The 13,533-nt window shown below is 40.6% G+C and overlaps 1 protein-coding gene across 1 annotated transcript in view; it reads right to left on the bottom strand.

Annotated features, from left to right (window-relative positions):
• Nucleotides 1–3,110: 3,110 nt before the first annotated feature.
• LOC149718685 (uncharacterized) overlaps nucleotides 3,111–13,533 on the bottom strand; it is a 30,109-nt gene continuing 19,686 nt past the window's right edge. Inside the window, exons 7-9 of the mRNA XM_089851134.1 lie at nucleotides 6,710–6,927; nucleotides 6,336–6,643; nucleotides 3,111–6,159 (exon numbers count right to left, since the gene is read on the bottom strand). Of these exons, the coding sequence (XP_089707260.1) occupies nucleotides 5,949–6,159; nucleotides 6,336–6,643; nucleotides 6,710–6,927 (737 nt within the window). The 3' untranslated portion in view covers nucleotides 3,111–5,948. The remainder of the gene's footprint in view (nucleotides 6,160–6,335; nucleotides 6,644–6,709; nucleotides 6,928–13,533) is intronic.

Genomic DNA, 13,533 nt, shown 5'->3' with positions numbered 1-13,533 from the left:
TAAGGGTAAATACCAGGTTATCTTGGAAAAATATAACAATACTATACTGTCTATCCTACTATTCAGGCCTCGTAATAGAAAAGCTGGGGATGTGAATGATTTTTTCGCCTGAAGCGATTGACTAATTTTAAGCATAGAAAAACATTATGCTCCAGGGGTATTGCAAATTCAAAAATAACAGTCCTTTGCATGGGCAGGGTGTGTAGAAAATGTCCAACTTGAACTTTTTCTGTGGCTCATATGCTATACTAGCTCGCGATTTTTGGCCCTATGAGGGGCTAGTCACTCTTAGATTCTTTGTACGGTTTACGAGTAATCATTTTAGCACTGCAAAGGGCAGCGGTATTGTACACCGAATACGCTGAATGACTGCCCCTCGGATAAACCTCTCACTGACATATGCAAGTTCAGGAACGAAGAGTAGGTAAAGAAGCTAGCTTCTCTTTATTGGGGACTCTGGGGAGCCCTCGCAGTTCACTTTTTCGTAGAAGTGAGTGGGGAGAGAAGGCTAATAAAAAGAGAGCTTTCTAAGTGCCGCGACCTATTGTCCCGGTAGAATCAGTATCTATACTCCCTCAAAGTTTCAAGAAAAGTACCTCTTTAGAAATAAATTCAAACGAAAAAAACAGCAACTAATTGATATTCTGATCGGAAAAGCTAGAAATATTTGTTATATGTTGCAGACCGTAAATTGAATCTGAGTAATTTTAAGTAATGTAATTAATATAATTCGATATGTATTATTCGAGCCGCATGTTGGCTACTCAGTGTCGTTATTTCACGCCAGTTGGTGTGATTTTTAGAGGGTCTAGAATTTTTCTCGAAACAGTGTTTTTCTGAATAATTGTATTTTGCGATATCTTGAACATTTGTCGCTCTTTGACAAAGAAAAAAGTCTTCGAGGGTTATGATACGAAGGAGTATAGAACTGGTAACTCAACTTATACTATTCATATAAATAGTTTTTAGACTAGGAGGATTGATACCATTTACACCAGGAGGCCAGTCTACTTGGTACTTCACTTTGTCCGCCAAGTACCCGGGCCTACTGGTGTAAATGGTATCAATCATCCTATTCTGAAAACCATGTATGCAGGCTAAACATACAGAGACTGCAATAGCTTTTACGACCTGAGAATGAATATTTCTTTCGCCTCGGGGCGCGGACCCATTAGGTTGGGGTGGTAAGGGTTTCGTTATTGGAAATGGCGACCGAACGATGCTGCTGATCTTGAAACGACTTCTTTTTTGTATGCCTACAAATTTTGTTGCCTGAACTTCTTCCACTTAAGGAAGGGGGGGGGGAGGTCATACAACTTCAAACCGTATTTCTTTTTAGTGGGAAAGAATACGGCAAACTGGAAAAGGTCTCGGTTTGTCCTATTCTTTATTCCTTTTCAAAGAAAAGATCTTTGGTACCCTTAATGTGCTGACAGGCAACACCAACGTTATTGTAGGGTGAGGCTGGGCCTGGACCCAAGTCCACGCCCCAAGAAATATTCCTAAACCAAAATATAAAATCGCGACCATGGTGCCACCTATTATTTCATCACCAAAAAGTGGTTTTTCGTCAATAAATAATTAAGTATTAAATAGAAATTTATAGTTTTTGTTGCAAGAAACGAATGTATTTATGCTATATTATTTGAAATTTCAATTTCGAAAATTCGTTCACTGGAAACGAAATTAAACGGGAACTGAGTCTCATTTTAATATAGTTAATAAAATAATTTTAATTAATTAACTGAAGCAAGTCCAACTCTCAATTTTATATTGGGTACAAGGTAAGGTTTCACTAAAAATTATCGAGAAAACAGTTTGTCGATAGCTTCTATGCTTTTGAAATAAAATGGGAACTAGTTTACTCTTTTTGTGGTATAATCGGGAACTTCCACCTTAAAGGAGGAATATATAATTTTCTTTTCATTTGAACTAGTTTATTTATAGGAAATGAACACATTTACCGATAATTGATTTTACTAATCGAGACGATTACTGCGTCTATGTATTAATATTTTATAAATACTCCCAGAATATTTTTTTAAATATTAAAGATTATATTGTTTTTTCAGATTCATTGAGTTAAAAGAATTCGCATCGGTATTTCAGTTAAGCTTTCATAAGGACATCGGTTAATTTACGATATCGGCTAACGTAACAGTCTCCTTATAACATTAAATCGGAACTTCTAGTGTCACTAGACAGTATATATCTTCAAAATCGAGGGTTAGCAACTCTCAAAAGGATATCCGATTATCCAAGGTTTAAGTTATCATTATATGTGATAAATTTAAGATAATGCGACGAAGCGGCTCAGTCAACGTGGGGCAAAGGACTCATACAGTTTTGCTTGACCATCGTCGTGAATGGTCAAGTTAAAATTCATCTTAAAGCAGTAAATAAACAACACGACGAAACCTTCTAAGGAGCTATTAATAAATAAATATAATATGAACAAAAATGGTCTCACTTAGATCACAAAAATTATACTTACCTTGAAAAATTAATATTTAAGTCTAAGTAGAAAAGTTAGGCTTTGATATTTACGATAAAGGTTCAAGATGCTACTCTTTCACTAAAAGTAACATCCATAATTCAATTGGCTTTAAGCCTTTGCTTACTAAACCTCACGTTTCTAAAGGGTAAATCACACTAATATAATCACATCACAATACTTCACGCCACGAACCCACGATCATTCAATCGGCTCTAAGCCTTTGCACACTAATAACGATGTTTTTAAAGAACAAATAACACAAATAAAAATCATAATGCTGCGGGCAGGGCCTCCACTAGTCGCGAATCCACGATCAATCGGCTCTTCTCAACTGAATCCCAGTATCATCTTAAGAATTAAGATTAAAATACGAGGCTCCCAATAATTTTCCCTAACCTTTAAGGGCCATTTTATATTACCCAGACTTTTCCCTGACCTTTTAGGCCCATTTTCAATTTCCCAGACTTTTCCCTGACCTAGGCTTTTAGGCCCATTGTCAATTCACGACGTTTAGTAAATAAACCATTAATCACAATGTTTTGTAAATAAACCATTAATCACAATGTTTAGTAAATAAACCATTAATCACAATGTTTAGTAAATAAACCATTAATCACAGTGTTTAGTAAATAAACCATTTATCTCAATGTTTAGTAAATAAACCATTAATCACAATGTTTAGCAAATAAACAATTAATCACAATGTTTAGTAATTAATATAATTAATTGCAGTGTTTAGTGTGCAAACAACACTAATATTAACTAACACCGTTAGCATTAATCAAACTAATCACAATGTTCAGTAAATAAACAATTAATCAAACTAATCACAATGTTCAGTAAATAAACCATTAATCACAATGTTTAGTAAATAAACCATTAATCACAATGTTTAGTAAATAATACAATTAATCGCAGTGTTTGGTATTTAAACAACACTAATAATAACGTCCATAATTGAATTGGCTCTAAGCACCGTTAGCATTAACCAAACTAATCGAGATGTTCAGTAAATAAAAAATTAATAACAATGTTTAGTATATAAACCATTAATCACAATGTTTAATAAACAAAACAATTAATCACAATGTTTTGTAAATAATACAATTAATCGCAGTGTTTACAAAAATTATACTTAGCTTCAAAAATTAATATTTAAATCTAAGTAAGAAATTTAGTTAATATTTGATATTCGGCTCTAAGTATTTGCTTACTGAACCACACAGTTTTGAAAGGTAAACAACACTAAAATAATCACTGCGGCCGCTCACCCGCTGTTCAATCGTCAAAGAATATATATGCGAGGTTCTCCGTGCATAATAAAGTTTCCCGTGTAAGGGACCCACAGTACATAATATCAAAAACGGATTTATGGGATAAGAACGTCGGATCGTAGCTTTAGCCTCTAGTACCATCCTCGCATACTTTATTGAGAAACTTCGTCTGCTTATATTTTGACTCCACCCACAAATTCGATCTCTAGAAATAGCTATATACAGAATTTGTGGGTGGAGTCAAAATATAAGCAGACGAAGTTTCTCAATAAAGTATGCGAGGATGGGGAGTGAATTCGCTAACTCCGACGTTCTTATCCCATAAATCCGTTTTTGATAATATCGAATCGCCGTGATAGCGATACACCAAGGCGAATGTCAGCAAAACCACACGACGCGAGCACCGAACGTCTTTCGAGGGATCAGGCACTAGCGTATTCCCCCGGTATTACCTCTTTGGAGGCTTTAATGCCGTAAAATCGGGCGATATGCCTACAATCCGTTCTAATATGGAATTTAAAATTGTAAAAAGTAATCCCCGAGTGCATTTCCGCGTTATACCGCGTAATACGCTTCCCATCGTACACCCTCAGAAATGTTTAATTAAAGAGTGGCTTTCCCCTCTTCAAATTTTCCGTATAGAGTACCATTTTTGCAAACGCCATCTAGATGTCGCGTGCAAAAATAAAACGATCCCATTCAATAAAACTTAATAGGCGATGTTATCTTGCGGTCGAAAGGGAATTCGGTCCAACGGATCAGTACCATTGGGCTTATTTTAGCCTATTGGCCCTAATCTAAGTTTTAACAATTTTTTTCTAATAAAACATAGAAAGCTCTTACTTTGAACACCAAAATCACATTGAAACTATTACATTCCTTTAAAGCTTTCAAAGCATCAATATCGAAATGTAAATTATTTATTTGGCGATAGTGTAAAATAGTAAAACCACTTTAAGTGTAAGTCTACTGTATCTCCAAATGAGTGTAGGGTAGTGTGGAGGTTTCACTCTAGTTTGTGTCGTTCAGTACAAGGGGGAGCAGTGATCAGAGCGGCGCCGAAAACTATTTTGAAATCGCAATTTAAGTTATAAATGATTTTATACGTCGTTTACAAGGCAAATTCCAGGGAGGCTGCCATTGCGTTTTAGTAGTTTTTGCTACCGCCATCTAGCAGTGTTTAAAGCCATCTAGCGTTCAAAAGCAGGAAGTTCAAAACCATCGTCTGAAATCCTTTGGCGCGGTGAATGCTGTGATTTGAACATATTTTTTAATTCTCATTTGTAATTAGTAAGTTTTGAAAAGTAAGAATGGCAAGTTAGGGTAGAACATGTTCCGTTCTTGGCTGTAAAAGTAGTAATAGGGATTTAATGGAGTGGAAATCGCATGTACAGAATTCGCTCACTAGATGGCGCTTACCAAAAACTACTAACACTTAAAAAATGGGAGGCAATCCCGTACATCGCTAGCTTTTCATTAGTAACACAAAAAATTGATTGTATCCCTTTAATATGGCAAAAACGATTTAATGAGAGGATCTTTCTGGGAAATCTATAGATTACCTAACCACAATATCCATGTATGCCAGATGTATAATGAATGTTAAAATTAAAAACTGACTTACTATACTTACACCTCTGCAATTAATGAAAACGTAAAAGATAACTGGGCAAAATCTATTAGCTGTAGTAACAGATATTCAAATATTCATTTTTAAAGACACAATTATTAGACATAAATTATTTGAAAAAATCGCGTATTATACCAAGATTATTTAAAATCCACTTCTCTCAGTTTTAGTTCTAGGAAGAGCTTGGGCTTCTCAGGGTATTTGAAGGGATAGTAATTTCGACTAATATTATGCTTTGATAATTTTAAATTCTTGGAATTGTGAAAATTTAATCTTAAGGAGTTTCAGTTTGTTATTTGAAAGTAGATATCACTGTTAATTTAAATAAGGGATAATAAAATTAATTCTCGACCAGCTTTTTACAATTAAACAATCCACAAATTTAAGGAAAATGGCGGATTTTCAGCAGAAAGTGTTTAGATGGAAAAACAAAGATAAGTAATTATTTCAAATAATTGATGATTTATAATCATGTCTTCAAAATTGAAAATTTTAACATTTTTCGAGGATTTCGATTTCATGTCATAACCTAATTCATTTTCATCGTTTAAGCATATTGGCTGAAGATTATTTCGGTTATGACAACGGGCACTGTTGCTGACAGCAGAGTGAGTAATAAGTAGAATGGGACACTGACGCTACTCAGGTCCAAGGCCTCCGTGCTTTTTAACGGTCTCTTCCAAGTGACCCGTTCAATGGAGTAAAGCAATTCTAAGTCTTGATATTTGAAAACTTGCATTTCGAATAAAGGTGCCACGCTGCAAGAGAACATTTGCCAAAACTATTAAAGCATGGCTCGGCTGCGATGACACTACGTGTCTCCATATTTGAGGGGCGAAATTGACTACTCCACTAAGCCTTCGAATAATGGTGACACAGTGCGGTATAACATTCGTCGAGACTGTTAATCTTCTAAGATAAAGTTCATTCTCACCTCAGTTGGATATTTTTTTGGATTTGGGGACTTTTTCTCATCCAAGAGGTGTTGAAAATGAAGTGTTGGTATTGATAAGTAACACTATCTTTAGAAAAGTGAAGGCCTCCTTTGTCCATCAAGAACTTCTTACGTTCGGGTGACCTCATGAATTCAGACACTTCGGTCTCCTGATGGATCAATGCTTTCTTTCCAGAGAAAACAGCAATGTAGGTATCATTTGACACCGAATCCGAATCCTGGCCGAAATACATTTTCTTCCGATCGAGTGCGTTTAGCCATTGCTTAACAACTGGGTCATGTTTTGCCTATAGATACGCAACAGTTAATTCGGAAAAATAGAAAGCCGGATTCAAACAAGGTTAGCTATTTACCAAGTTTTCAAGATACGCGACATCAGTGGTACCTTTGAACATTACAGGTGGAATTCCCGATTTGATCAAGTCCGAGACGGAGTCGATGCGATAGTAACTTTCCGTCGTGAACTCAGTACGCATGAAACAACCCAAGAAAAAGAGAATGAAAGTCGCTCCAATCATCCACGACCCAGAAATGATACGACAAGTAATGTATGGCAAAACGGAGGGAATCGCTACAGAAGATAGTTATACAGTTAGCTTGAATGGCTGACTGAAGCACCGGAAAACTTTCTTAATACCCCCCCCCCTCGAAGTACTGAGATGTAACGGTTTCTAGCTGGGCTTCTAAAGAGCTGCATGGAAACGGTAAATTTCCATTTACCGTGGTTAAAACCGTACGAATGGATGGTTTTTATAGTAATATCTCATATTTGGATCGGGAATGGATGGAAAACACCTCTAGTGGTTAAATTGATATACATTTTAGTTTGGAAATGGTTGGTAAATGGATAGAACCTATTTTCTATGGAAAATCCAAAATTTCTAAAAAGACTTAAAAAGGTTTTTGCCACTGAGTAATGGCAGCTCACTGCCTTTGACTGTATTATTATATATGGCAATATAACATAGGTGCCACTACTACTCATCTCAGTTTATTGTAGCCTAGTTGCTAACTAAGCTAACAGTACCGTCTTCTAGCTCATCCTCCTATTACTTTAGCACACGAGATTCACGGCTATTATAGCTGTCAATCAGTCCATTGTACGTTTTCGCGCCAAATTGTCGGAATAAATATTTTGGGAAGTGACTTACGCTGCTTGGCAACGGGCGAGCAAGAGTCCCTCATGCCATTCTGATTTTTCTACATTTCTTCAGCCCCCTTATTTTTACTAAAATTCCCGATGAAGAACCGGTATTTCAGTGGTAATTTTGGGCCAAACCAAGAACCTCTGTTACCTCCCTTGTGGGGGTTTTACTGAATATCTAAAGGTCTCATGTAGCTGGTTCGTAATCAGTAGCCGCGTAGTTGTTATAAGCGAATAAACAGACTTATTTTGATGAAACGAAATAAAAACTTATTTATTGATAAACGGAAATAATTAAATAAAACACTTTACTAAGTTATAAACGCCAAAGGGAGGTTAAACTGATTTTTAACATATTGCGGTGATAGCGAGCGTTTTAGGGTTAGCGAACGTATTGCGGTGGTAGCGAGGGTTTTAGGGTTAGCGAACGTATTGCGGTGGTAGCGAGGGTTTTAGGGTTAGCGTTCGGCTAAAGCGAGGGGCCGAAGGGGTTACTAACGAAAAATCAGACTAGGGGGTCCGAAAGCGAAGCGTGTATCCTTAGCGAGATACCAAAAACGAGTGACTCTTTTTTTCTCCTCGAGTCCTAGCTCTCTCCTTTTTTCAGGGTGGTCTAAAGGGCTTAGGTAGAAAGGGGCGTAGGTAAGCTTACAGTGCAGTTTCGGGGGGTGTTTGGTGACGTCTTTCTACACGTTTCAGTGACGTCTTGGGTTTTTTGGGCTCTTTGGCGTAAACAACGTAGTCTTACAAATTTTTGAGTACAGAGAAAATGAAATTGGCTGAAGGCCATAACTAAAGGTGGCAGAAGGCCATAACTAAAAGTTTAAACCAAAAAAAAGGTTCATAATGTGAAGTTGCGATTTCACAGGCTCCCCCGCGATTGAACTTTTGTTCAATCCAAAAAAAAAGGTCACTTATCGTTTTAAAGTTTTCTGTGTTAAATTTCTAAACGATATAGAAGCTGAATAGGTCTTCTAAGCTTGGTTCCACCAGATAGTCTCACCATACATGCTCGAACATTTCCGTCGCGTCCCGGAAATACTTCGTCTATTACACCTAGATCCCAGGTGAGACGAGGCTTCTTTTCTTCCCCGATGAGGACTACGTCTCCGGGTTTAATTGGCGTTGAAGGGTTGTTTTTTGTTCTATGATGGGCTGATCTGAGTTGCAGAAGGTATTCTGCTCTCCAGCGTTTCCATAATCCATCGATTATGGTTTGGCGATAACGTAGGCGTCGTGTCAGCTCCTTTCTACTTGCGGGAAGTTCGTTGATCTTAGGAAACGTTCGGGACGGTAGACTGGTCATCCTTGCGCCTAGGAGGAAATGGTTTGGGGTAATCGGTGCTGGCTCGTGGACATCTTCAGAGGTGAACGTGATTGGACGGGAGTTAATGCAGGCTTCCGCTTCCGTTAGAGTTGTGGCAATTTCGTCAAAGGATAGTTTAGCTCGTCCGATGGTTTTGCGTAAGGCGCTCTTGACTGATCCGACTAACCTCTCCCAAAATCCGCCCCACCATGCGGCGCGATCAGCGATGAACGTCCAGTGAATTTGTTGATTAGCGAAGTACCGCGAAATTTGAGGGCTAGCTAAGTTTTTCCATAAGTCATTAAGTTCCGTATTAGCGCGTTTAAAAGTCTTAGCGTTATCTGAGTAGAGGTGTTTTATCATACCACGACGCGAAACGAATCTTCGGAAGGCAAGTAGGAAAGTATCTGTAGTCATATCGGGCACGAGCTCCAGATGCACAGCTCGCGTGACGGCGCAGGTGAAGAGCGCGACGTAACATTTTTTCTCTTCTCGCGTGAAGAGTGGACCGGCGAAATCCAGCCCGCAACTTTCGAAAGCGGGTGTTTCGGTAGACCGAAATTCGGGCAGAGGGGCCATTACCGCGTCCGATGCTCGTACTTTGAAGTAATGGCAAATGTTGCAATTTTTAATTACTGAGATAACGTATGCACGTGACTTGGTCACCCAGAACTTTTCCCGCAAAGCGGCGGTTGTTATTATTACTCCGGCGTGCATAACCTTTTCATGCGCGTTGATTACGAGAAGCTTTGTGAAAGGGTGTTTCGGCGCGAGAACCCAGGGGTGACGTTCCGCGTACGTCAGACCGCTTCCTTTCAAGCGTCCGTTTACCCGTAAAAGTCCGTCCGAGTCTAAGTACGGATGTAGAGTTAAGATTTTAGAATCATTTTGAATCTTCTGTTCTTTAGCGAGTAGCTCTACTTCCTGTTGAAACTGATCTTTCTGGGTATGGCGAATCCAGTAGATTTCGGCTTGGAGAATCTCATTAGCGGTTAGTTCTCCGCTGCGTCTTCGGTCTTTGAATCTCAAGTTCTGCTGGTAGCGTAGAATCCAGGCCGTGAGACGATAGAGCTTTGTCAAAGAGTTAAAAGCGTTGAGGTTTATCGGCGATTCTCTTGGCGGGCTCGTCACAGACAATGTGAGTGTGGTGGTTCGTAACTCGTCTAGGACGGGTTCGAAATCAGGTTCTGAGGGGGGATCGGTCTTTGAGCAGGTTTCAGTTTCGGTAAGCCAGCGTGGCCCATGCCACCAGAAGGAATCCTTGGCTAGTTCAGCCATGTTGCTTCCACGCGTTGGACGGTCAGCGGGATTTTCCGATCCTTTGCAATGATGCCAAAGTATGGGGTCAGAAACTGATTGGATTTCTCTTACGCGATTAGAGACGAATGGCTTCCAGCGGTCGGCCCTTCCTTTTATCCACCCCAGAGCGATTTTAGAGTCGCTCCACATCAAGGTCTTCTTGGGTTTGATTTTCAATTGAATCATCAGATGTTTGACCAGCTGCGCGGCAAGAAGGGCTCCCATTAATTCGAGGCGAGGGAGCGTCAGCTTTTTTAAGGGAGCTACGCGTGATTTTGACGTTACGAGTGTAGAAGCGTAGTGTTCCTCCTTGTTACGGTATTTGAAATACACTACGGCAGCGTAGGCCTTCGGGCTAGCGTCCGAAAAGCAATGTAGTTCCAGGCTTTCTGGATCGAGATCGACGGCTTCGTTAAAGTAGTGACGAGGAATGGCAATTTCCTGAAGATTTCTTAACTCGCAGCACCAGTCTTCAAAAATTCCGTTTTCTTCATCCGGGAGCTCCTCGTCCCAGGAGAGCCCCTTTTCCCAAAGTTGTTGGAAAAGTATCTTGGCTCGTACCGTGAAGGGCGAAATGAAGCCAAGCGGGTCAAAAACTTTTGCTACTGATTTCAGGACCCATCTTTTTGTGTTCTTCCGATCCTTAATGAAATCAAGCAGATCGTCAATGACAAAAGTAAATACGTCATTTACATTGTCCCAAGCGAGTCCAAGAACTTTGGTGGGTGCAAATGAAGTTTTAAGAGCGGGTGGCATCGTTGTTAAGTTTTTAGCGGTCAAAATTTCTTTTAGCTGGGGCGAATTAGTCTGCCATTTTGTCAGCGTCATGCTAGCTTCTTTTAATAGTGTTATCGTGTTGGTGATTAGATCAAGAGCCTCCTTTTCTGAGTCTGCATTAGAGACCAGGTCGTCCACGTACATAGAATCGTTTAGTAGTTGACTTGCCTCAGGGTAGGCTTCTTTGTACTTCTGGGCATGTAAGCGGATGGTTGCGGCCAATAAAAAGGGACTTGAAGTTGCCCCGAAGGGTACTCGTGTCATTCGATAGATGCCGAGATCTTGAGGTACGTACGGGTCATCGACATTTACCCACAAAAACCGTAGCGCGTCTCGATCCTCTGGTTGAATCTCTATTTGCAGGAAGGCTTTAGTAATGTCGGCGGTAAAGGCTACTTTCTTTTCGCGGAAGCGCAGTAAAATGTCCAATAACTCGGGGTTCAGATTGGGTCCTGCTTCTAGGCAGGAGTTGAGGCTTGATACTCCGAGAGCGTGTGATGACGCGTCGTTGACTATGCGTGTTCGGGTCGAGGTGCTAGCTTCTCTCGTGACGGAGCGGTGCGGGAAGTAATAAATCGGGTAGCCAGTTTTCTGTGAAGGATCTACTCGTTCAGCGACTCCGGTGTCGAGTTGCTCTTTGATGATTGCGTTGTATTCTTGGAACCTAACGGGATCTCCTCGAAGTTTGTTAAGTAGATTTAGGGTGCGTTTTTTCGCGACGGAAAAATTGTCTCCTAGCTGATGATCTCCTGACTTGAATGGTAACGCAACGGTATAGCGGCCGTTATTGAAACTTGTTGTTTTTGAGAACTTTCCGAGTATTTGTTTTCCCCTTTCTTCATCCTCGTCGGAGTCTTTGATTCCAAAGGATTCAAGTTCCCAGAACTTGCGGAGCTGGTCGGAAACGGCGTCTTCTTCAGGGATAACGGTTGTATTTACGTGCATGATAGTGATGGCATTAAGCCCAACACCAAGCGAAGCGACGGAAGCGGGTCCCTGAAGAGTCCAACCAAAAACTGTATCCATAGCGATGAGCGTGGGGCTTAACCTCTCGACTTTGCCGCTCGCAACGGCCCAGAGGTAGTTTGCTCTTATTAGAACCTCGATAGCGTAAGGTTCTTGAGTTCCAACTTCTACGGTAGCCGTGTCAGCCATCAGCAGATTCCTTTTTTGAAACTCTTCCGCGATCTCCATTCCAGGCACTGAGAAAACCGCTCCGCAGATAGTGGGCGTTTCGTAGGCTTCTAAGAGAACCTTACTCTCGGAGTTGTGGCGGCTCACGAGTTCTATTTGTACTCTTCGTCTCAGTACTCTTTGCGGCGTTGAGTTTCCAAAATTATTTGTCTCCAGTACGTCTTCACTGATAATTGGTAGATTTAGCGCTCGCGAAACGCTTTCCTTTATAAAGGTCACGTGACTCCCCGTGTCAAGGAGACATCGGACATTTTTTCCTTCTTCCTTATTTGGACGTTTAGCAGTGGCTACAGCCGTCTGAAGGAAAACGTATGTCGAATCTTGTTTGGAGACACCAGCGGTCATTTGTGCTACTTGATTAACTGCTTCTGAGCTCGCTGGATTAGGGGCGGTGCGTTGGTCCTCGAGTTGGTCGCAAATGCTAGAGTGATGGCGTCCTTGACATTTTTTGCATGTTTGAAAGCGGGACATGCAATTTCTCGACGGGTGATTTTCCCGTAAACAGACGAAACAGCGTTTCCGTCTGAGTAGAACATCTTTCATTTCAGGTACAGTTAGTTTAGTACATTGCGTGGTTGTATGCTCGCTTTGGGAGCAGTAAAGGCAAACCCTCTGATAGGCGTTAACAGAGAGGGCGGCTGCTCCGTGTAGCGGTTTTGTCTTGCGATTATCTCGTTGCGAATAAAATCTCTCTGGCGGTCTTCTTTCTTGAACTGCGTGTTTTCGATCAGATTCAGGCGCGGCTGATCTTGTGAGTGCTGAAGCACGTTCCCGGCTGGATATTTCTCGTTGTAAAAAATCCATTAGCTCGCTGATTTGTAGTGAATTAGCGTATTGCCGGCTAAAGGCGAGGGTAATATCTTCAGGGAGACATTGAGTGATTATAGGGCAGAGTAAACTTCCGTACGTTTGAACAACGATTTGCAGATCTTCCAGGCTTCTAATGTGAGTCATGCAGGTGTCATACAGTCTCCTTAATCCTTGAACGTCGTTAGATTTCTTTACCGCGGGAAGATGAAGTAGAGCGAACATGTGTTCATTTACAATAACTTCTTGTCGGCCAAACCGGTTTTGAAGGTTAATTATAGCGGAGTCGTAATTAGCGTCGGAAAGGCTTAAACCTTTCAATGAGAGTAAAGCTTCACCTTCTAGATATGATCGTAAGTAGGTGAATTTGTCAGTTTTTGACAGCGTCGGGTTGTTGTGAATGGCGCTTTGGTAATGTGCCCAGAAGTCTTGCCATTCCTCTATTAATCCCGAATAGCGGCGAATTTCCAATTTGGGAAGTCTCACGGTAGGAGTGGCGCCGTGTTGGAACGATGCTGTATAAGCGTTACCGACTTGAGCTTGAGAGATGACTGACGTGTTAGGTAGCCCCGTAGACTGTTGATTTTGGGGATTCGTAGCTACTGTAGGCGTGTTTGTTGCTCCGGTACCTGTATACGGTGAGCTTACCG

Source organism: Phalangium opilio, unplaced genomic scaffold, assembly GCF_054372755.1.
Source record: "Phalangium opilio isolate 3A_F unplaced genomic scaffold, DU_Popi_V2 ptg000002l_1, whole genome shotgun sequence".
In the NCBI taxonomy this organism is placed as follows: domain Eukaryota; kingdom Metazoa; phylum Arthropoda; class Arachnida; order Opiliones; family Phalangiidae; genus Phalangium; species Phalangium opilio.
The sequence above is the reverse complement of the archived record's forward strand: the minus strand, read 5'-3'. Positions and strand labels throughout refer to the sequence as shown.